This window comes from Chelonoidis abingdonii, chromosome 26 (genome assembly GCF_003597395.2).
Source record: "Chelonoidis abingdonii isolate Lonesome George chromosome 26, CheloAbing_2.0, whole genome shotgun sequence".
In the NCBI taxonomy this organism is placed as follows: domain Eukaryota; kingdom Metazoa; phylum Chordata; order Testudines; family Testudinidae; genus Chelonoidis; species Chelonoidis abingdonii.
The window spans coordinates 15,551,087-15,575,456 of NC_133794.1; the positions used below are offsets into that span (position 1 = coordinate 15,551,087).

At 56.6% G+C, this 24,370-nt stretch overlaps 1 protein-coding gene across 1 annotated transcript in view; it reads right to left on the reverse strand.

The window, feature by feature from the left end:
• Positions 1-494: 494 nt before the first annotated feature.
• LOC142045992 (syntaxin-binding protein 2-like) overlaps positions 495-24,370 on the reverse strand; it is a 118,193-nt gene continuing 94,317 nt past the window's right edge. The window contains exon 5 of the mRNA XM_075061254.1: positions 495-746. Within this exon, the coding sequence (XP_074917355.1) occupies positions 495-746 (252 nt within the window). The remainder of the gene's footprint in view (positions 747-24,370) is intronic.

Genomic DNA, 24,370 nt, shown 5'->3' on the forward strand with positions numbered 1-24,370 from the left:
AGGGCAAGACAATATGTTCCAAGAGTGCATGGCTTGGGGCTTGGAAGATTTGCCGGTTTGTGTGATTTGTGAGTGACTCAAGAAGCATTCATGCAATCTAGCTGGGTGTGGGGCTCCACCTGCTGTTGTACTGAGTGATAACAGCACCTGGAGAGGTTTACTGCTTGTCACTAGCAAAGCATTGTGAGAGACAGCCGGGTTGGAGAGTTAAGGGGTACCCTGGTTCCAGGTTGTACCCCGGGGATCCCATCACACTAATAATGTGCTGCACCCAACACAATGGGGGCCTGGTCCATGAGTGGGGCTGTAGGGCACCACCGTGATACAGAAAATGAATAGCACTAGAAATCACAGGCCCACAGAGCCAGCATCTCCCAGGTTTGGAGTCACAGACAAGCAAGTGCATCATCTCTCCACTGTCTTTCAAGGGCCTCCAGAGCACTATGTAGAGTGCTCAAGTAAGCCTCTCACTTGCAGCTGAAATACAGCCACTGCTAGGGAGCAGCACAGCAGTGCTGCACAGCAGAGCAGAACAGAGAGGCAAGAGGAATCTTGTATCCAGCTGGCACTGCAAGGGGAATTTGAAGGTGGAGGAACATGACGAGCAGTGTGGGCATCAGGCCAGGGCTCTGAGTTAACATCCTGGATTCTGGGAACGGTGCCATGACATTGTTAATGGTTGTGAGTTGCCAGGACTGGAGTTTTCCATCCCTCCCAATGGGGGCAGACCACAGCCGCTGCACCGACTCGCCTCCCCTTGCCCCAAATGGGGATAGCCTGCAACTCCTCCATCGCCTCTGTCTCCTGCACCCTCCAGTGGGGACACCCCCTGGCTCCTGGCTCCCCCACTGGGGACAGCCCCTGCTCTCCGCATCTTCCATCGAGGACAGCCCCAGGCCTCTGGCCCCTTCCGCTGGGGACAGACCCTGCCCCTTGCCCCCCACAGGGTGGACAGCTCCTGACTCCTGCAGTCCCCATTAGGGACAGCTCCTGGTTCCTGCACCCCCCTCCCCTGGGGACAACCCCTGTTCCCCATGGCCCCTCCTTTTGCCTGAAACACTATTTCCCTGAAATCCCTTTTTGTGAACCCAGGAGGAAATATATTCCTGCTTCCGCTCAGTGTCTAGACAAGTTACAGATGTAATCCTCGGCTGGCAGCAGCCAGGGCTGGGTTCAATATCTAGGGGTTCCTTTTAAACACTACAACACAGAACCAGCTCAAGCCCCCACCCAGTAACCTGGGAAAATTACACACCAAGTCTGAGTGTAGAAAAGAAACTTTTAATGAAAGGAGAGAAGTCACCCAACATTAATTAGGGAAAATGCCACAAGCAGGATTCATAATCATAAAACTGTGAGCAGGACACCCACTCTGGAGTGCGTGAGGCAGAGTCTTAAGTTCTACAACCAAAAGTTCCTTTTCTGTGCTCCCCTCTGCTCCCTTACCACATCTCACTGTTCACCTCACACCCAGGGAAGAAGGCACCTTGTTTGCTCCACCCTCTGAGCACCTGCTCTGGCTAGCTGCCCCGCTTGCCGCTGGCTTCCTGGCCTCACTGCCAGCCATGCCCACCAGCTAACTGCTTGCCACTTGTGGCAGCTACCCACTGCTACCACCTGCCTCTCTGCTGTGACTTCTGCATGTCAGTTTCTCAGTGATTTTAAAACTTGGCAGGCTGGGCAGAAATACTGCTTCATTACAAGTGTTTTCAGCTCTTACTAACAAAAGGCTCCTAATAAAGCTCATTTAGCTCTATCTTTGAACAGCAGAGAAAGAAGAAGTTAAACAAACTAGAGTCCCTCAGGGAAGACTCCACCTCTCCTAACTCACACATCTGTCCCCATCCCTTTCTTACGGGGCTCTGGCATTCCAGCCCCAGGCTTAACGAGGTCCTTTCAGCTGAGGGCGAACCTTTCATTTGGGCCAGGTTAAGCACAGTTCTGCTCCCCTTTATTCACACAATAAAGACAACAAGATTGGTAACAGCATTTCGCTACCCCTGCATTCAGTATTAAAGTGATTTGTAACCCAACGCCAGCCAAAGTTGATCACTTTTGAGTAACACAGCTCCTGTCTGCCGGACACCTACGCAGAATAGGTGTGTTCATGTAAATACAGTTTGCTCCTGAAGTCTTTCCACCTCCAAGCTCGCTGTCAAGGGACAGTTCATCCGGACCCTGCTCACACGGAAAGGGGGTGTGTGTCTGTGTTCGGCCTCTCGCTGTTGCAGGGAGTAGCTGGAAGTCTGCACTGCCTGACTCTTGGCATCTCCCTCCCACACCCCACTCCCCCCACCCCCTTAACAGGGGACAAACAGGGAATAGAGAGTGAGTGCTGCATGAACACATCATGAACACGCACACAGAGACCCATCCCAGACAGCTACACACAGACACCCAGCAATACAGGTACACACATGCAGAGGTGCACATACATAGACATGTATACACAAAGAGGCAGAAAAACACACACAAAGACATGTTCACAAACACGCCAACTAGCGCACTCAGCTATACTGCACCCCACAAGGCAGAGAGGCAGACCCACAAACACATGCCCCGCTAGGGCTGAGAGGCAGCAAACCTGCTTTCCTCTATGTGGAGTTTCCTGCAGACCTGGTTTTGTTTGTTTCGATCCAGCTTGGGTGTGGGGGCTGGGAAGCGGAGCAGAACCAGGGGCGGCTGCTGAGGCAAATCTAACATTCTCAAGAACCAGCTGCCTAATCTTTGCCTGACACAAGTGGGGAAAATCAAAGCACAGAAACACAGGGAACTGGCCTATTGGATAATACAAATCTGGTTGAGAGGCATGAAGGCCTCGGTTTGAGGGAGCACCGACAAGTACCCCCAGAGGGGGGAGCACAGGGCAAACGAGAGTCCCAAATGCATCCGCAGCCCGGTTCTTACTGACTCAGGAGAAGGAAATGCCTCCCTGCAGGATTTTCTCATGGAAACTTCCAGCAGAGCAAGTGTCTGCATTTGCACAGCACAAAGCCAAGCCCTGGGAAAGGGTAGCAGGTAGAAGCAGAGCCATCCGGCAGGAGGATGTAATTAGTGACGTGGGTATGGGAAATGTAGGTCGTCTGGGCCAGGCTGTTCTGGAAACGTGTGAAGTGAGACTGGCCGTGTTTACAGGTCAGATAAAGGCACTTTGAAGGCAATAAGATTTTTCTATAAATGACCTTGATCAGTCAGTGTTCTGCTTTTACAATGTTTTCTAAAATTCACTGAACATGAAAGTTCAATTATTTGCTGTCACAATCTTCACTTCCATTTAACAGAGGTTTTTGCCTGGGAATTTCCTGTTTTCTTTCCTGAGAAGCCTTGCACGGTCCGTAAAGGCCAGGTTCCCAGGTGGTGTAAACCAGCATAGCTTCACTGAGCAGGAAGACACAGACGGACCAGGTATTTCTCGGAGGCAGGGAAGTTTGTGCTTTGAAAACAGATGGTGCAAAAGGTGCACTGGGCACAAGTGTCCGTGCAGTGGCTGGAGTTTATATGGAAAATGCAAATGCCACATTGTTAAGGCCCTACCAAATTCACGCCCATGAAAAATGCATCACAGGCGGTGAAATCTGGTCTTTTTTGTGCTTTTACCCTATATTATACAGATTTCATGGGGCAGACCAGCATTTCTCAAATTGGGGGTCTTGACCCAAAAGGCAGTTGCGGGGGAGGGTCACAAGGTTATTTTATGGGGGTTGCAATATTGCCACCCTCACTTCTGCAGTGCCTTCAGAGCTGGATGGCCGGAGAGTGGCAGCTGTTGGCCGGGCACCCAGCTCTGAAGGCAGCGTGTGTCTCTCCTCACCCCCAGCAGCAGCACAGAAGTAAGGGTGGCAATACTATACCACGTCATCCTTATTTCTGTGCTGCTGCTGGCTGTGGTGCTGCCTTCAGAGCTGAGCACTCAGCCAGCAGCCTCCAGTTGCCAGCTGCCCAGCTCTGAAGGCAGCACCATCACCAGCAGCAGTGCAGAAGTCAGGATAGCAGTACCTCATCCCCTGGAAAATAACCTTGCAACTCCCCCCCAACTCCTTTTTGGGTCAGGACCCTACAATTACAACAATGTGAAATTTCAGATTCAAATAGCTGAAATAATGAAATTTACGACTTTTAAATCCTGTGAAATTGACCAGAATGGACCGTGAATTTGGTAGGCTCCTACACATTGTGTTCCCTATGGCACCAGACTCCTAGGGGTTCCCCTGGGACATGGGATATTCCTGTCCCCAAAGGCTTGGGGTGCCTGAGTGCTGTGCACTTTAGAGGGATTAGAGAAGAAGGCCAGGCTTGGGGCTAAGGGACAAGGCGATAATTGTAAAAAGGAGATAATTGTCCTCTGTGTGGCTGTCTTGTCTAGTCAGACTGTGGCACTTCGGGGCAGGGACTCTCTCTCACTCTGTGTGCAGCATTTAGCACAAGGGGGCCATGATTCTGCAGGTGCTGCTGTGTTGTAGAGGGGGGCAGAGGGCGGGGGGCTGAAGGAAGGCCCTGCAGCTACTGGTGCCCGGTGGAGCCGGCACCTTTCACCAGCAAGAGACTGACTGTAAAAAGAGAGAGTGAAAGTTAATTGATTGTATCCCTTTAAGGAAGCAAAATATGGGCAAAAGCTGCAGCACCTGGAGCCCAGCTGGCAGCCATAAATCCTGGCGCTCTGCATGCCCTGCTGGGAAGGGAAGGCGGCTGCTGGCGGAGGGGAACTCAGTGGTACGGCCGGTGCTGTGTGCCGGCCCCAAGCACCCGGCTGGGAAAGCACGCCGCTGAGCTGCTCCGTTGTGGGGAGTCACGAGACGGGAGGAGAGGAGCCAAACGGCTCAGGGCGAAATTCCTGAGCGCTGAGCGCGGCCTGCGTGCTGAGCACAGGGAGCCACGCACTTTTCATTGGCTGCTTCCACGTGAACATCTGCACCTTGGGCTGGGGCCATAAAACTCAATCTCAGGGAGAGGAGGAAGAGGAAGCCCCTTCAAACAGCTCCAGCTGGCCAGGCTCAGACACAGCACCTTAGCTTGGGCTGCACTCCACCTCTTTGGCCTGGCCCTGCATGCCACGCTGAGCACACTGGGTAACAGCATGCAGCTATGCCACTTCTAGTGTCCAATGGAATGGAGGGTGAGGTGGGGGGACGGTGACAGTAGTCGGCATGGGCATCAGACTCTGATTTTCTGATCAATCAGGAGCATGTCCCCTTACAACCACTTCACTGAGGTGCAGTTCAGTCCCAACACAACGCCACTGCACAGCCGCACCTCGGCCCTGTGAGGGATGCCAGCACCTGGCTGGGTTTATGTTTCAGGGCTGGGGAGCATGGCCAGATCATTAAGTGTAGTTAGGCACCTAAAGAAGCAGAAAATTGGTGCTTTTGAAAATCCCGGAAGGTGCCCATCTGCATTGTTCAGTGCCTGAACACTTGAAAAGCCAGCTCCATTTGCCTAAACTTCCGCGCCATCCACAGAGAACCAGAGAAGCAGCCCAGGGAGCAGACCTGTGCTGGGAGCAGAGCTGCAGCAACCAGAGCCAGAGGGGCCAGAAAAGGAAGCAAGTCAGAGCTGGGACTAGAGTCACAGAAGTAGCCTGCAGAGCAGACCTGTCCTGGGAGCAGAGCTGCAGCAACCAGAGCCAGAGGGGCCAGAGAAACAGCCCACGGAGCTTGAGGCAGAGCAGCAGCAGCAGCAGTGCTGGGGCTGGGGCTGGAGTAGTCCAGAGCTGGGTGCAGTGAGCATCTGAGGAGACCGAGGGGGACCCTGGGCAGTGGGCCCAGTGCAGGGAGATGGGCCAGACTTGGAGGGGAATTGTAACCCCAATGGGGTGGGACGAGGCTGGGAAGAAGGGTCTGGTCACCTAAGGCCAGAGGGCATGGGGCCACCGCCAGAGCAAGTGTCCGACCCGCAGCATCCCTGCAGCACAGCCTGGGCCTGGGCAAGAGGCCTGGAACAAGTGAGGGACGGACTGTGAGCTGCCCTGACATCCCAGAGACACTGGTTGTGATGTCCCTGTGCCACGGAGCAGGTGATGTGTTTTCCTTTTACCTTTCCCAATTTTTCCTTATTTTTTAAAAATTGATTGCTGTTTAATGAATTGTATTTGCTTTGAACTGCACATGATGATCAGTGGGTCAGGGAAGCGTCCAGAGCAGAGAGAGCATCCCGGAGTGGGGACACCCTCACCTCTGCCCTATGTGACTACCACAAGGTTGGGGGTGGAGCCCCCCACAAATCCTGGGCCCAGTCTTGTCAGGTTTACAAGGACTCTGCCACAGGAGAGTGGAAGTGGAGTCCTCGAGGGCAGGGAGGCCTCTGGGTAAAGGGAGTGGGAGCGAGGACTCGGATCCTTTCACTAGCCCATTCCAAAGGGGTCGTGCAGAAGCCAGGAAAGTTCCCCACCTGCTTACATAACGGGAGGCCCAGGTTCAAGTCCCTTCTCCAAGGCGGCAGAGCAGGGATTTGAAAATAGGGGGCTGCCCCTCACAATGGTGTTTATGAGAAAGGTGTTCAGAGCTGTGCATCCTGTGGTGCCTCTCTCCTCTTGAGGGATGGGGCTTAGGCCACATCCCTGCCCCGGGCACTTCCTATGGGTTGGCTTCTGTGAGTCGCTTTCTTAGGCACCTCCCTCTCCTCCCTCTGCCTGCCTGGCGTGGGGTGAGCGTTCCAGGGGGCACCAGGCGCCTCGGCGTCAGGCTCTGCACTGCTGGAGTCCCTTTGTGGATCTCGCCCTCAGTTCAAACCCAGTCTCTGAGCAGCGAGTGCCACACATGAAGGGCAGCATGTCATAGCTCCTTCTTGTGGCTCATCCACATCGAGGACACGTCTACTAGTGCTGCAATTCCATGGAGTCACTTGCTTAACTGAAGTGGCCATTGGTGCTGACGGTCCCAGGTCCCATGCTTGCTGTGGCTGGGGTTGCTACCCAGGCCTGCATCCCCAGAGAAGCTTAGGCAGGGTGATGATCAGCGTCACAGCGCCTAGAAAATCACTTGGATTCACAAAGCTTGGAATTGGGCATCTAGGCTCCCTGTGCAGTGATGGACGCCTCTGAATGGGAATCCCAAAAGCCAGCAGGCTGGGCAGCTCGTCACTAAGGTCCCGCATGCGGGGTGCTGAGCCAAGGGACATGCTTTAAATCCTGCCCCCTCTCCCAGGCCAGGTGCCTAAGTCCTGGCTGTAGGGAAGTGCCTCCCTCTGCTTGGCATTCTCAGCTGTGAGCCCTCTCCTGGCGGTAGGCTCTGAGTCTCCTTGTAAGCTTCTCTGCCTGATCCAGTAGGTGATCTCTGAGCCCACTTGCCAGAGGGGCCCTGCAGGGCAGATCCAGCTTCCCCTGGGACATGCACGGCTCTGGGCTTAGGCATCCGCACACTAGGCATGTGGCTGCAGGGCACGTGCCCAGTGGCAGCACGTGGGAACTTTGGGAACTCTTACTGCAGAAAGGTAGACGCTGAGTGAGTTCAGCCCTCAGCGGCAGCTGACCGGGGCCTTTGTGAATCCCAGTGGGGCCTGATTCTGGCTTTTAGGTGCATAAAATCATAGAAGATCAGGTTTGGAAGAGGTCATCTAGTCCAACCCCCTGCTCAAAGCAGGACCAACCTCAACTAGATCATCCCAGCCAGGGCTTCGTCAAGCTGGGCCTTAAAAACCTCTAAGGAAGAGAATTACACCACCTCCCTAACCCATTCCAGTGCTTCACCACCCTCCTAGTGAAATAGTGTTTCCTAATATCCAACCTAGACCTCCCCCACTGCAACTTGAGACCATTGCTTCTTGTTCTGTCATCTGCCACCACTGAGAACAGCCGAGCTCCATCCTCTTTGGAGTAAAGTGGCAGTTGGGCACCTAAATCCCTTTGTGAATCTAGCCTGCAGGGTCTGTTACTGGAATAACAGATCTGGGCGCAGTGCAGCTGGCCGGTTTGGCTGACTCGGACTAGGGCTTCAGGGCTAAAAGTTGCTGTGCAGATGTTCGGGCTCATGCTGGAGCCCAGGATCGGGTCCCTCCCTCCTCTCAGGGTCCCAGATCTCGGGCTCCAGGCTCAGCCTGAATGTCTGCATAGGAATTTTTAGCCCTGCAGAACAAGCCCGAGTCAGCAGAGCCAGGCCAGCCGTGGGTGTTGAATTGCTGTGTAGATTTATCGTGAGTTTTCCCCTTTGGTCTGGAAGCTGGGCCGCATGTCTCACTGGATCTGGCTCTCGTCAGATTGCTGCTTCGTCCTAGAAGGATGAAGCTCCTGGAATTCTGCATGCAAGCCGGGGTCCATATGGTAAGAAGGAGGTTGGAAAATTAGAGAAGGTTCAGAAAAAAGCTACAAGAATGATCTGAGGTCTGGGAAACCAGCCTGACGGTGGAGACTGAAGCACTTTGCCCAAGAGGAAGTGAAGAGGTGACTGGTCTAAAAGCAGCTGCATGGGGGGACATTTCGGAGAGCAGAGCGCTCTCTAATCGAGCAGTCAAAGGCAGAGCAAGATCTGATGTCTGGAAGCTGAACCTTAACAGGTCCAAACTGGGAATAAAGCCCACGTGTTTCACAACCAGGAGATCCAACCAGGGGAACAACTTCTCCAGACTCTCCACTTTGAGCCTTGGCATCAAGACTGGATCTTCCCCCAACATCTACTCTAATTTCCCACATGTCCCTGGGCTGGATGCAGGCATCCCCAGGGGTGCAGTGCAGGAGGTCAGACTAGATGATCTGAGTGGCCTGTCTAGTGCTGGTGTCTCTGAGAAGAGCATCCCTCGGCCCCTGCACTGTTTGGCTCTGGGAGGAAGCCCAGAAAGGAGAAGCGGACTCAAAAACTCTTACCAGAGGCTCTCCAGAACAGCCCCAGGGTCTGGCCGCCGGTTCATATTGGGTTTTGATTTGATCCAAGCCAGATTCCCCATCCTCAGCTGTCCCACCTGGACCACCCTGAGCGGGAAGCCTGTGGTGTGGCAGACGCTAAGCAAGCCCAGCTGCTGTGTGGAGGGAGTCCAAGGAACCAGCAGCTCTTGTTGGGTGATGCAGAACCAGAGCAAGGAGCAGCAGGGAGCCTTCTGGCCTCACTCTACCTGCTTCCGCCTGACGCTTGACACAGAGCCCAGGAAGAGGTTTCGTGGGACCCATTGACACCATTCCTGGACCAGCTGCAGCAGGACCATGAAGGCAGGGCCAGGCTGCTGGGCAAGGCTGTGGAGGAGCAGGGGTCTGTGCCCTCCACCAAGGCTGGCGACCTGCCTCTAGTAGAGGAAAGGGGCTTGGGAGAGACGTCCAGATGTTCCCCATTTAAGCACTGCAGGGGAAGGTGTCCTGGGGCTAATGGAGTGTCACAGGAACAAAAAAAGGCAGGCAGGCAGCAGGCCCAGTGGAGACTCCATGCCAGTTCATGGCTGTGGCTCCAACACAGATCGGCCCAAGGTCAGCACCCAGGGCACTAGAAAATGCCCATGACAACTGGGCTCTCCCTCCGTCGGCAGATGCCTTCGGAACAGCCCCGTCTCCAAGGGCCACTGGCAGTTCCTGGGTTCCATTTGCCCCAGCCCCAATGGGGTTGAGCAGGCCGATATGGTGGACAGAACTGTATGCAGGGGGGTCCCTCCTCCCTGGGCAGGAAGTGGCATCAGATGATGAGGGGATCAGATGTGGAGGGCTGAGTCCTTGCCCCATGGGAAGGCTCCAGGGGACATGGGGTCCTGAAGGGGAGAGCATGCTTATCTGCATGCATAGGTGCGGGAACGAGGGGTGCTGGGGGTGCAGCAGCACCTCAGGTTATACACAAGGCTCCACTCCCAGCCCTGTACATAGGCTGCTGGTCCCACACATGGGGTCCTGGCTGTCACCCTGCATCCAGCATCCTGGCTGCCAGCCCCAAGCCCAGGGTTCTGCTGCCAGCCCCACGCCTGGGGCTCTGCTTCTGGCCCCATGCCTGCCCCCAGCTGTGGTCCCAGCCTTGGCCCCCTTATCCCTGTCTGGGTCCCCCCTCTCAGAGACATGGCCCTGCTTCTGGCCCCAACTGGGGGGAGGGGGCGGACAGGGGTAAGGGGGCTGACTTGCAGCATCCCCACTATTAAAAGTGTTCCAGGACCACTGTTTGCAGGTAAGGATCCAGCATGCTCTGCCCCCACCCTCCAGCTCTCTGTCTGAGCCCCAGACCTGCACACTGAGCCGGGGAGGTTGGGTTCTCAGAGGTGCAGCGAACAGCAATCTCTGACCTCAGCACCGGCTGGAAGGGCTCCTGCCAGGGCAGGAGTTGCTAAGCCAGACCCCATTGTCACAGGTCCCAGCTGAGCTCCCCGTCCTGGCCACCCACTGGACTGCTGGGAGGAACCCCAGTGCTGGCTCTCTGGGTATTTTAAGCCTCCAGATCCTAAATAGAGCCCAGCCACTGCCCCAGTGTTGGGGTGTCTAGGCCCATGCTGAGGGCACAGACCCTCTGTCTAGCACCCTCTGCTGAGAGCTGCCCCCCGCTGTCCAGCTGCCTGTCCCCATGGCACAGGCACTGACCCTTCAGACATGCCCAGAGCTTAAACAGAACCTCTCCCAGAACTCCTCCCCAAGGGGCTGGCCTGATGGAGACCGGGCAGCTGTAAACGCTTCCCACGCATTCACCTCTAACTCGTTTGTACTCTTCAATAGCACCCAGAACAACCAATTGACAGCCCACCCACCCCGCCTACCACCGCGCCCACAGTGTCAACCACTCAGCCTCCAGGCCCCTGCCGGGTGACTGCGTTGCCAAGCAACCTCACCCCACTAGACCCGTTTGACTGTCCCTTGGTCAGAGCTATTCCCTCTCAATGGGAGTGCTCAGGAAGCCAACGATCGCTCTGGAATTCTAGCTCAGGCTGGAGGTCTGGGGACTTTGGGAAGGTCAAGCCAAGCCTCACACCCAAACTGGCCATCGCAGCCTGATGTGGCCGTCCAGAGTTCATAGTCACCCACAGCACTCACAACCGGTGCCGCCAGACTCCCTGGCTTGTCCCCCCCTCGCAGATCTGGAGGGTGACAATGATCCCTAGTGACCCGACGGTCCCCACGTGCTGGCTCTGTCCTGCACACTCGCTGCACCAGTGCAGAACAATGGCCAGGGATGTTATTGCTCTGTTATTGTCTCTTCGGTGTCCCTGCCCCGAAGAGCAATTGATCTGCAGCCTAAGTTCCCTGTAAGCTGCTTGGCCGTGCAGCAGGCTCTCAAGAGAAGTGCAGGCAGGGAGAGGAGCCTCTCCCCTGGCTTAGCCCAGCCGTGCTGTAGCTGCCAGGGAGAGGAGCCCCTTGCCTGGCCCAGGCCCATCAGAGCTGCTGGGGAGAGGAGCCCCTCATCTGGCCCAGCCCAGCCCTGCCAGAGCTGCCGCAGCCGGGGACAGGCACCTGTCACTTGGCCTTGAGCTGCTGCGGCGAGAGAGGGCTGGTGAGAGTCCTTTCTCCCCACTGCAGCCCCATGGCAGCCTGCACCCCAAACCCCTCAGAGCTTGAACCCCAACCCTCTACCCCAGCTCTGAGCCCCCTCCCAGAGCTCGAACCCCTCTCCCCAGCCCCACCCCAGAGCCCACATCCCCAGCCAGAGCCCTCACTTCCCCCCCTTCAACCCTTTCTGCAGAATCCCCTAGACTTGGCTCGAGATCAGCTTATGTGTGGGGGCGGGGGCAGGTCCTTGATCCTGGTGGTGACTGGAGATGGGAACCATTTTGGAAAGTCTGATTGGGTGTGACATGCTCAAGGCTGCAGAGCGCGTGAGGAATTAGGACCCAGGTGTCTGGGCTCCCAGGACTGTGCTCAAACGCCCAGCCCTTGTCCCTCAGTGCATAGGGAAGCTCGGGACATTTCTTTGAATTCCAAGGCCCCAGCCTCACTGCACAGGCCATGCATAAGCAGCAGCTTTAGGGGGGCACAGCCCCCCCTCCTCTCCCAGGCTAGGCCAAGCAGCCCCTATGACTCCCCCTCCTCCATGGCAGGGGCACAAGCACCCCCTCATCAGTCTTCTTTAACCCATGCAGGGATCATTTCCTTTCACCCAGCGCCAAGATGCAGCCATCTCTGGGATGGTAAGCGGCAGCTGTTTAATGACGCTCAGCAAGACAGGAGCTCAGGGCAGGAAACGGAGGAGAATCCTGAGGCCTTTGGGCTGAGTTGGGGTTGGGCACTTAGAGATTCCCAGAGTCCAAGGCTAGACAGGACCGATGTGGTTATCTATCCTGACCTGCACAGCACAGGCCCTGAGTTAATTCATGTGGAACTAGAGCAGATCTGTGAGAAAAACACTCAGTGTCCATTTAAAAATGGTTAGTGGTGGAGGAGCCACCAGGACTCTGGGGGATGGTCTCATGGGTGATTCCCCTCACTTGCCTGAGGTGACTTCGTGAGTCTATGACCTTTTGCTCCCACTGCCAGACCATGCAGCGACTAGCACCCAGCTGCCCACAGAGCCAGAAATAGACGCAGGATGATGAAGAGACAGGAACCCGTGGGTGGAGGGACAGGCCCATGATGCAAGTTGTAGCCACTTCCCATTGGCTGGGGAATGGGGCCTGTCAGCCAACATCTGCTCTGGGACACTCCAGGCTCTTTCTATTTGGGCTGCTGGGTCAACAGGGGTCACCGCAGACCTGAGAAACCCTGAGTCTGCGGAGAGCCTGCTGCTCTTCCAGCGGGTGCTTGGGCTGAGCCAGGCAGCTCCATGGGTGTCTGACAGTGAGTTGTGGCTTCATGGCCAGAGGGCCCATTCTGACCAGAGGTCCCAACCCATTGCTGTGGTGCGCCAGTTCAGATGGAGATGCCCAGCGTCGAGGTGAATCCCCCATGTCCCCACTGAGAGGTTCTCCAGGTTTTGTACCTGGTTCCCAGTCTGGCTCTGGCTCCCATCAGTCCCAGCTGTTGCTCCCTGCTGGAACAATGCTCTGCGCTTCAGCAGCACATTCCCCAGAAGAGCTGAAATTGCTGTAAAAAGAGGGCGCATTTCACTATCCCCCCAGTGCAGGGAGGAAGCTGAGGCAGGGCGAGGGGCAGAGCCTTGCCCATGGGCACACAGTGTGGCTTTGACAGAGCCCTGGTGCAGAACCCGAGAGCCCTGGCTTCCCTGTTGTAAGCATTATCCATCCTGCCTCTCAAACACATGAGAGCTGTGCTGAACCCCAGCTCCCACCCCGCAAATGGCTGAGGGGTGCAGAGCATTCAGGGGCATGCCATTCAGGGGCATGGCTGAGCACCATGGCAACTCCCTGCTCAGCCATGTGGGGATATCAGCTCCTGACCTCCAGGACTCCTTCCCCCAGCTGGGATACTAGGGCCAAGCAAAGCCCCAGGGCACCTGGCACCACAGTCCGAGGTACAGACAGGCCGAGAATGGGGCCCAACCCCCACCCCATTCCTACAAGCGAAGGGTGGACAGGCCAAAGCAGCGACCCCAGTGGGAAGTGTTCCCCTCAGCCCCATTGGCTCTGGGGCTTAGCTGGTTTCTGGCCTCCAGTACAAACCGAGACCAGTAGGAACCAAGAATGGATCTCCTAGGATCTCCAGGAAGGTTACTATTCTCCACCCCCTGCCCCTTGGGGGCCAGCCCCTTGGTGGGCTCTGCCGGCAAGATTTCCCCTCCCAGCCCTGTGTGGAGAGAACCCCCATAGAAGGCGACAGGGGACTCAGCCGGCTGCTGGGCGTTGTGTCAATACTCCCAGCCTTGGCTAGGGGACTGCTTTATACGTCAGGAGATGCAGCTCAGCCTGTTCACATTAACCTCTTGGGAGCCAGTGGGGATGGATTCGGGGTTGCCATGGGGCTCGTGCTCCTCTTCCTTTCCCTGATGGCTATCAGGGCTGCACAGGGGGTGTCTGCATTTCAGACAGCACCAGAGAAAATCCGATCAACCCCTGATGCCAGGGCTGGATGCAGAGATCAGGGTTTTGCAAGGGGCCCCCACCCTGACTCTGCACCTCCTGGCCATGGTGTTGGGGGGACCGCACCCCCATGGGACCCCCCACATCTCCATCACCACCTTCTGCTGCCTCCTGCATTGGGAGGAGTGTAGCAGGCATAGGAGTTGGCGGCCTAGCTGGCTCCACCCAGTGGGGAAATCCTCTCTGCAAAGGGGATTCTCTGAATCTGGTCCCTTCACACCAGCTCAGTGCAATGAGGGCGACATCAAGACTGGTCATTATGGGGCAGACACAGGGACTCAGTGTGACAGAATGTACCTCTGTGTCCACACCCTACACACTATTGCAGAGGTTGGCAACCTATGGCACGGGTGCCGAAGGCAGCTTGTGAGCTAATTTTCAGTGGCACTCACACTGCCCAGGTCTTGACCACCAGTGCTGGGGGGGCATTTAATTTTAAATGAAGCTTCTTAAACATTTTAAAAACCTTATTTACTTTACATACAACAATAGTTTAGTTATATATTATAGACATAGAAAGAGACCTTCTAAAAATGTTAAAATGTATTACTGGCACGCAGAACCTTAAATTAGAGTTAATAAATGAAAACTCAGCACACCACTTCTGAAAGGTTGCCAACCCCTGCACTATTGTCATAATCTGTGTACAAAGTATGCTTAGTGAGGTATCATCTCAAAACTCATAACTTTCTGGCCAGTATTGTCCTGGTAAAATACGTGTGGCAACATTGCATGTGAAGTTATAAATTCTCTTGTATGGTATTATTAACACATGCCTGAGGTTGGCAAACCTGTCTGCCCCAAACAAAGGATTGCATGCTCTGCTTTATTTACATTTAAGAACTAAACAGAGTCATCAAGCAGGAAGGGAAATAAAGGAAACTCAAACAGATGAGGAAAAAGCAGCAGGGAACATCCTTCCACATAGACTCTTTCTGTCTCCTGAATTTCAGCTGGAAATGTTTTTCAAGGGGGGACAAACAGCCCAAGACATTTTCTCTCTCTTCCTGCCCATCACATCCATGGTACCTAGGCTGACCAGACAGCAAGTGTGAGAAATCGGGACAGGGGTGGGGGGTAATAGGAGCCCCAAATATCAGGACTGACCCTATAAAATCAGGACACCTGGTCACCCTAATGGTATCTGAAGCAACAAGACAAAGATTCTGGGAGGAGGGGTCCTGATCTAAGGAGTTTGGTCAGGGAGAGTGCTGAGAGCACCTGGTGAGAAAACTTTGTTTTGAGCTTAACATAGTTTAAGTTAGGCACCAGTTGCATTTTATCTTTATTTTTCTTGCAACCATTTCTGGCTTTTATGCCTCATTACTTGTACTCACTTTTAAACCTCACTTTGTAGTTAATGGACTTGTTTTATTGTTTTATCTGACCCAGTGTGCTTAAATTGGAGTGTTTGGGAAACTGCATTTGGGATGGCAAGTATTCTGCATATTGTTCCTATTAGAGAAATAACAGCCTTTCCATAAACTTGTGTTGTCAGGCGAGGGCTGGGGGGGAATCTGGGACTGGGAGTGTGTTGGGGTCACTCTGCAGTCTAACCCAGGCTGGTAAGAGCCAAGGTTTGGCTGGCTGGCTGCAGCCCACACACAGGCATGGCTGGGAGTGACTTCCACGCTGGAGGCTACAGCAGCAAAACAACGTAAAGGGCATGTCGGGTAAGAGGGCAGGCGTGGCACAGCTACTCATTAGTCTGGATTGTACTCTGGTCTGTCACACCCAGGTAGGGGTCAGGGAGGGACTGCTACAGGGCCCCTCCTCCAACACACATGCCCTGGCCAGCAGCTCCCTGTCACTGCTGCCTGTCTCAGCCCTGTGGCATCTCCCAGGGTCCAGCAACACTGCAAGAAAAACCTGTGGCACTGAGTCTCAGAACCCGGGTCAGCTTACTCAGGCTTGCGGGGCTAAAAACTGCAGTGCAGATGTTGCCATGTGGGCTGGAGCCTGCGCTCTGAGACCCTCCTGCTCCTCCCTCGTGGGCGTCAGCCTGAAATCAACGTCTACACTGCAATTTGAATGCTCCGCAGCATGAGCCCAAGTTGGCTGAGCTGGAGGGTTTTGTTTTGCGGTGTAGATGGACCCTCAAGGCTCTGGCCTAGCACTGAAAAGGAACAGAGACAGAGGGAGGCAGCAGAGATGGCTCCTGCTGTAGCCTGGCTGAAGGGAGCAGTGGCACTGGCCAGTTCTAATGCTCTGTAACCATTTGCTTCTCTGTGCTAACTCAGGGCCCGGCAGCTTCTGCAGCCTGGTGACAAACTGTGATCGTGTTTTCAGAGGCTGCCTGTGCTGCTGCAGAAACTCCAAAGAGAGACAGAACAAGCCTCCCACAGGGAATCCCGCTGCACTGGGAGTCAGGGATTGCTAGCACCTGAGGGCCGTCTCTGCTGGGGGAGACCATGAACTTGCTCCTGTAGAACTGTGTGCAGTGAACCCTGCTGGCCCCTTCCCAACCTCCCCCCTGGACCTGCCCCCCTTCCCAGCCTCACCCTGGGAACGGGTGCTCAGGGCTGCGGGGAAGGGACGGATGTACAGGCGCAGGCTATGGGGAAGGGATGGGTGCTCAGTTACTGGCTGCAGGGAAGGGGCGGGAGCTCAGAGGACAGCGCTCAGGCGTGGGCTGAGGGAAGGGACAGGCAGGGGCTGTGGAGAAGGGATGGATGCACAGGCATGTGCAGCAGGGAAGGGACAGGCGCTCAGACGCAGGCTGTGGGAAAGGGATGGATGCACAGGCGTGGGCAGAGGGGAAGGTACAGGCGCTCAGATGCAGGCTGTGGAGAAGGGATGGATGCACAGGCGCGGGCAGCGGGGAAGGTACAGGTGCTCAGATCAGGGTGTGGGGAAGGGACAGATGCTCGGGGGGGGGCATTGGGGGAGGTCCAGGCACTCAGATGCAGGCTGTGGGGAAGGGATAGCTGCACAGGCGCAGGCTGAGGGGAAGGGATGGGTGCTCAGATGTGGGCTGAGGGGAAGGTACAGGCACTCAGACGCAGGCTGTGGGGAAGGGCCGGACGCACAGGCTCAGGCTGTTGGGAAGGGATGGATGCACAGGTGCAGGCTGAGGGGAAGGTACAGGTGCTCAGATACAGGCTGTGGGGAAGTGCCGGGCGCTCAGGTGCAGGCTATGGGGCAGGGATGGATGCACAGGCACGGGCAGAAGGGAAGGGACAGGTGCTCAGACGCAAGCTGTGGGGAAGGGACGGGTGCTCAGGAGTGGGCTGCAGGGAAGGTACAGGTGCTCAGACATGGGCTGTGGGGAAGAGACAGGTACTAAGTTGCAGGCTGTGGGGCAGGGATGGATTCATAGGCATGGGCAGCGGGGAAGGTACAGGTGCTCAGACGCAGGCTATTGGGAAGGTACAGGTGCTCAGACGCAGGCTATGGGGAAGTACAGGCACTCAGATGCAGGCTGTGGAGCAGGGATGGATGCACAGGCGTGGGCAGCAGGGAAGGTACAGGAGCTCAGATGCAGGCTGTGGGGAAGGGCCGGGCACTCAGGCGCAGGCTGTGGGGAAGGGACAGGCGCACAGGCGCAGGCTGTTGGGAAGGGATGGATGCACAGGTGCGGGCAGCGGGGAAGGGACAGGCGCACAAGTGCAGGCTGTGGGGAAGGGATGGATGCACAGGCGCAGACTGAGGGGAAGGTACAGGTGCTCAGATACAGGCTGTGGAGAAGGGATGGATGCACAGGCACAGGCTGAGGGGAAGAGATGGATGTACAGTCACAGGCTGAGGGGAAGGAATGGATGCACAGTCGTAGGCTGAGGGGAAGGGACGGGCGCTCAGAGGTGGGCTGAGGGGAAGGGACAGGTGCACAGATGCAGGCTGTGGGGAAGGGTTGGATGCACAGGCACAGGCTGAGGGGAAGGGATGGATGCAGAAGCGCAGGCTGAGGGGAAGGTACAGGTGCTCAGATACAGGCTATGGGGAAGGTACAGGTGCTCAGATACAGGCTGAGGGGAAGGGATGGATGCACAGGCGCAGGCTGAGGGGAAGGGATGGATGCATAGGCACAGGCTGTGGGGAAGGTACAGGTGCTCAGATACAGGCTGTGGGGAAGGGACAGGCACTCAGCTGCAGGCAGTGGGGAAGGGACAGGCGTACAGATGCAGGCTGTGGGGAAGGGATGGATGCACAGGTGCAGGTTGAGGGGAAGGTACAGGTGCTCAGATGCAGGCTGAGGGGAAGGGACAGGCACTCAGATGCAGGCTGAGGGGAAGGGATGGATGCACAGGTGCAGGCTGAGGGGAAGGAACAGGTGCTCAGATGCAGGCTGAGGGGAAGGGACAGGTGCTCAGACGTGGGCTGAGGGGAAGGTACAGGCACTCAGACGCAGGCTGTGGGGAAGGGCTGGGCGCACAGGCGCAGGCTGTTGCAAAGGGATGGATGCACAGGCGCAGGCTGAGGGGAAGGGATGGATGCACAGGTGCAGGCTGAGGGGAAGGGACAGGTGCTCAGATGCAGGCTGAGGGGAAGGTACAGGCACTCAGACGCAGGCTGTGGGGAAGGGCTGGGCGCACAGGCGCAGGCTGTTGCAAAGGGATGGATGCACAGGTGCAGGCTGTGGGGAAGGGATGGATGCACAGGTGCAGGCTGAGGGGAAGGTACAGGTGCTCAGATACAGGCTGTGGGGAAGGTACAGGCACTCAGATGCAGGCTGAGGGGAAGGGACAGGCACTCAGACGCAGGCTGAGGGGAACGGATGGATGCACAGGCGCAGGCTGAGGGGAAGGGACAGGTGCTCAGACATGGGCTGAGGGGAAGGTACAGGCACTCAGACGCAGCCTGTGGGGAAGGGCTGGGTGCACAGGTGCAGGCTGTTGCGAAGGGATGGATGCACAGGTGCAGGCTGAGGGGAAGGTACAGGCGCTCAGACGCAGGCTGAGGGGAAGGTACAGGCACTCAGACGCAGGCTGTTGCGAAGGGATGGATGCACAGGTGCAGGCTGAGGGGAAGGGACAGGTGCTCAGATACAGGCTGTGGGGAAGGTACAGGCGCTCAGACGCAGGCTGAGGGGAAGGGACAGGTGCTCAGACGCAGGCTGTGGGGAAGGGACAGGCACTCAGGCTGCAGCGGAGCTGGGTTCTGCAGCACTGGCTTTGGTGCTGTAAGAGGCAGTGCTCTCACCTGCTCTGACTCCGGTCATTGTGCGGTTTCCTGTCGCTCTCCGGCACAGGAAGGCAGCACTCAGACAATGACCGTGGAAGCCCAGCTGTTGCTTTGCTGCCATTTCAACCTCTGTTGCCTGAGCAATGGAAGTGCTTTTGTTCCAGCCTGGGGGAGGGTTCTAGAGAGAGGTACCCCCCCTTGTCAATCCGGCTCTCTGGGCGCAGGAGTCACTGTGACTGACTGTACCCCTGGATTCACCCCTTGTACGCTATTATCATAATCTTGGGAGGGCTCATCTGAAAACTCGGCTTGCTGGTCACTATTGTCTCGGTAAAATGTGGGTGGCACCATTGCCGAAGTTGTAAGGTTGCACAGCATGGGGTTATTGACACGTTCCAAACCACAGCAGCTCTGTCCTGAACAAAGGTGTGACTCTGTCCCTCAGAAGAGCTCCCGGTAACCCTCAGAAGCAGCCTAGTTGTGATATTTCATACCAAGTCTGCCATGTAAGGTATGATATGAAACGTCCCGATCTGCTGGAACCAGTGGTTCTGCCCAAATGTGTATATCATTTGTGTGTAGGAGATTTTGCTGTTTGTGTAGGGAGCTGGGAGCCCCAGGGCAGCTCTGTTTAACCCTGGGGCTCGGTGCCTCGCCAAGAGGCCCTGCAATGAGCGTTGGGCTGAAACCCAGCCAGCTTGTTTAACATCAGGCCCAGAACAGCGTCAGATGGAGGGAACGGGCCAAAGTGAAAGCAGAGCCGTGCCCCGAGCCCCTGGGAAAGACTGACCTGCCTGGGGGGCGGGAGTGCAATTCCTGACTTCTCCCCACCCGGCCTGCTGTTAATGGGAGGGGAACAGAGACTGCAATAAACCCCTCTGGTAGGAACGGCCTGTGCCGCCGGGGAACAGAGCCACCCGGAGCAGATTAAAAGACCCAGTCCCAGGAGCCAGAGCAGGCGCTCACCTCTGGACAGCAGTTGGGAAAGCCATACAGGGCTGCTTTAGAGCCCAGGGGCCTCATCCCGGCGCTTCAGCTGCTACTTACCTAGGGCCTCCTTTTCTGCAGTGCTGAGTCCCACAGCTGCACTGACGTCAATGGGGCAGATCCACTGCTCGTGTACGTGACCATGGCTCTATGAACAGGGCTGGAGAATGTGCTGTGCCCCTGAACACCATGTGCTTCCCCCAGCGAGTCTGCCCAGGCGGGGTCCTGGGGAAACCAGAGGGCCCTGCACCCCCAACTCCGCAGTCAGACGTGACTCTCAGCCAGCCAGTAAAACAGAAGGTTTATTAGATGACAGGATCACAGTCCAAGACAGAGCTTGTAGGTAGAGAAACCGGACCCCTAAGTCAGGTCCATCTTGGGGCCTCTCTTTCCCCAGCCAGCTCCAAACTGAAACTCTCCAGCCCCAATTCTGACCCTTGTCTCTTTCCCAGGCCAGGAGGTCACCTGATCTCTTTGTTTTCCAATACCTTCAGTTGGCACCTTGCAGGGGAGGGGCTCAGGCCATCAGTTGCCAGGAGACAGGGCGTTGGCCATTCTCTGGGCAGATAGCATCACACTGGCCCCCTAGGGCTCTGCGACAATCACACACCTTTATCCACCACCTAGACACTTAAGAACTGCATAGGGGAAACTGAGGCACCCACACAGTATTCAGAAAAAACATTAAGAACATTCCCACTTTGTCACACTCACACATTAAGCTCTAGAGGCCCCAGGTTCGATCCTGCCCGCCGACGACCAGGGTCTGTCAGTGTTACACTGGCATGGCTGGCAATTGGCAGCAGGAAGGGTTTCCACTGAGGGTTAAGGGAAAGGAACTTGCTGGCCGTGGCACGGTGCAGGGCCCTGCCAGCTGGCCAGCTGGTTTGCATGCCGGGAAAGGAACATGGAGCAGAGCTCCAGCCCTGGCTGCATCCCCAGCTCTTGTCTTGGCCTTGTAAAAAGCTAACAGATGTAGCACGAGGTTTTAAAGCAAACACACCATGTTCTGGGCCTGGAGCAGAGGCCAGGAAGTGTTCCCAATAAAAATCAGTGCCGGGATCCCTGTAATCAGCTCCAGAGTGCAGGGGGAGGGGAGGGAGCTAGAAGGCCTTTGAAAACACAGACAGCTTGATGCCAGCCTTCCCCTGCTGCCTGAAGCTATTCCTCCAGAACCGTGCCACAAAGAGCCCAGTCCTGCAATGGGACAGCAGGAGGGTTGGTATCACTATCCTCCTGTTCTACAGAGGGGGAAACTGAGGCACAGATGGGCTGCATCAGTGCACAGCTGGGGATGGAGCCTGTTGGATCCTCACTAGCTTCAGCAGCATTAGGGCTTGTGTCTGCTCCAGGTATAAACACAGGCACTCGTGTGCGGGTACAGCATTCTGTCCCCTTGGGGGCAGCAGTGCCCAGGTGGGGGCACACACATGCACCGCCCCCCCCCTCGGCTGCAAAGCAGCTGCAGCCCCACTCCAGGGTTACGTTCTCCTCCCCTGCCCTGTGTTCTGGCTCCCTCCAAGACCCTTCACGAGGCTGGCAGGGGAGGACCGAGCTGGGAGCCTGGCCAGGCTGGAGCTGGCCCAAAGGAAACACCTTCACGTTCTTTCCAGGTGCCACCTGGTCCCCTGGCGCCTGCAGGAAGGTTTGGGATAATCACACACACACTGGGCCTCCCAGTCACCAGCACTTTACCCGGAGCAGACCCAGTCCAGCCAGCCTTGACTCCCCTCTCCGTGCAGCTGTGAGTTGTGCTTGGGGCTGCCAGCCCAGTCCTGTCTACTCAGCGAACTGCTCGCTGCTGCTCTTTCCAGGGACTCCTCCTCCCCTCCCCAGCCCTGGAGCCAGACGAACACCCACACACAGGCCTACTGTGCCCATGGTGGGAGCTCTCCCGTCCTCCCCGCTGTACAGTGGCTGCGGGGATGCAGCGATCACGTCCTGGACATATACAAGGGGAGCCTGATGGGATTATCCTGGCAAGGAGGGCATGGGCCCTGCCCAGCTAGGACGGGGCACCATCCCCAGGCTGCTGCATCAAAGCCAGCCATCGCTAGGAGCAATCAGCGACGGTGCACTGGCTCATAGGTGCCATGAGTTGGCTGGTTCTCATCATCCTTCTTCGGATGGCGCTGCCCAGGTGAGCTCCTAGACCAAGAGGGAGGGAAACAGCCACAGGGAAGGGAAGTGACTGCACCCCCCTGCACCTCAACTCTTTGCCCTAGCCTTGAGCCCCGTCCTGCATCCCAAACCCTTCATCCCCAGCCCCAACCCTGAGCCTGCACCCCCAACCAGAGCCCTCACCCCCTCCCACACCCCAACCCCTGCCCCAGTCCTGAGTCTCATCCCACACTTTGAACCCTTTGGCCCCAGCCCAGAACCCCCTCCCACACCCCAAATCCTTCATCCCCAGCCCCAACCCAGAGCCTGAACCCTCAGCCAGAGCCCTCACCCCCTCCCACAACCCAAACCATGAAGGCATGAAGGGTGAGGAGGGAATGGGGCTGTGGTTGGGGCAAGGAGGCATGTTGGTCAGTGGGATGTGGCAGGTAGGAGGCGTGTTGGTCAGTGGGGTGTGGCAGGGAGGAGGAGGTGTGTGGGTCAGTGGGGTGGGCACAGGGAGAAGGAGGCGTGTTGGTCAGTGGGGTGTGGCAGGGAGGAGTAGGCATGTGGGTCAGTGAGGTGGGCACAGGGAGAAGGCACATGGGTCAGGCAGGAGGAGGTGTATTGGTCAGTGGGCTGTGACACGGAGGAGGAGGCATGTTGGTCAGTGGGGTGGGTGCAGGGAGGAGGAGGTGTGTGGGTCAGGGAGGAGGAGGCGTGTTGGTCAGTGGGGTGGGTGTAGGGAGGAGGAGGCATGTGGGTCAGTGCAGTGGATCAGTAAGGTGGATGCAGGGAGCAGGCATGTGGGTCAGTTGTTCCATGCCAGTCAGTGAATCATTCCTGTGCCCCCCCGTCCCTGTGTACTGCATCCCTATTGAGGACCCCCTGCCCCACAGGTGACCAGGCCATTGAACAAGCTGCAAGAGGAGCCAGTGGGTGCCCCAGCTGGTGGAGGGGCGCTGGGTGCCAGGGCGAGGGAGAAGCTTGGGGGTGGGGTGTGCACTAAACTGCTCTGGCTGCATTTCTGCGCCCTCTGGCTCTGTGGGGAGTGGGGGGTGTCCGTGCTGTCAGCCCTGTGCTGTGGGGAACTGGGCCGAGACCAGCTCGCCTCAGCATCTTCCGGGCCACCCCTCAGATGCCCCCTCCCCCCAGAAGCTGAGCAAGTCAGCTGGGGGAGGACAGAGCTGGTGAGAGAACCCAGGAGTCCTGATGCCCAGCCCCCCTGCTCTAACCCCCAGACCCTGCTCCTCTCCCAGAGCCGGGACAGAACTAGGGTTGCCAGATGTCTGGTTTGCAACCCGAATGGCTGGTTGAAAAGGGACCCTGGCGGCACCAGTCAGCTCGGCTGACCAGGCCACCAAAGGTCCGGTTGGGGGCACAGCAGGGCTAAGGCAGCTGCCTGGCCACGCTTCCATCTAGGAGACGCAGGAACATGCCGGCCATGTCCGGGAGATGCCTGAGGTAAGTGCTGCCTGCACACACACACACCCTGCCCCAGCCCTGAACCCCATCCAGCTCTCTGAACCCCTTGGCCCCAGCCCAGAGCCCCATCCTGCACCCTGAACCCCTCATCCCCAGTCCCACCCCAGAGCCTGCACACACAACCACACACCCCAACCCCCTGCCTGGTGAAAGTGAATCAGGACGGGGGAGAGCGAGCGATGGTGTGAATCAGTGAAGGTGCTGGGGTATGACTGGTTAAAGAATTGTGTTAAAATGTGCTAGGATGAGTTAGAAAATTGTTTAGTAATAATTTAGTGAAATGATGGTTAAGGTAGAGCTAAGCAAGACTCAAGTTTCACTATCTAAAGGTGGGTCCAAAAGGAAGTTCTTTGGAACCAACTCCAGGACACAGCCCCAAGATCAGAGCTGCCAGACCTCCAGAAGCTGGAGTTCCCCAGATGACCTGATACTGATTGGCCATCAAGAGAAGTTCAGGTGCCTTGTTGGGAGCGGTGAGCATTGTATGCGTCACGTGTGCATCCTGTTTTGGTGATTGTCAATAAAGAGAGGTGAAGGGTGTTACTGTGTAAAAGACCCCACAAACCTGCAGCATGTAAGGTTACTCCGCGAGCCCATGGAAGGGTAAAGGTGGGTGCCCTGGAGCACCTCAGGGTGAGATTATGCCTGAGCCCTAGGAACTGGGTGCGGGTGGGTGCCCCAAGACTGTGTGAGTAACAGAGAATTTTGTGCGTAACAGTCCTCACACAGGACTGGAGTCAGGATTGTCACCCCCATTTAACAGGGGAAACTGAGGCACAGGCTGGTGAAAGTGCTTAGAGCCAGCCCAGGCGGCTGAATGGCACCA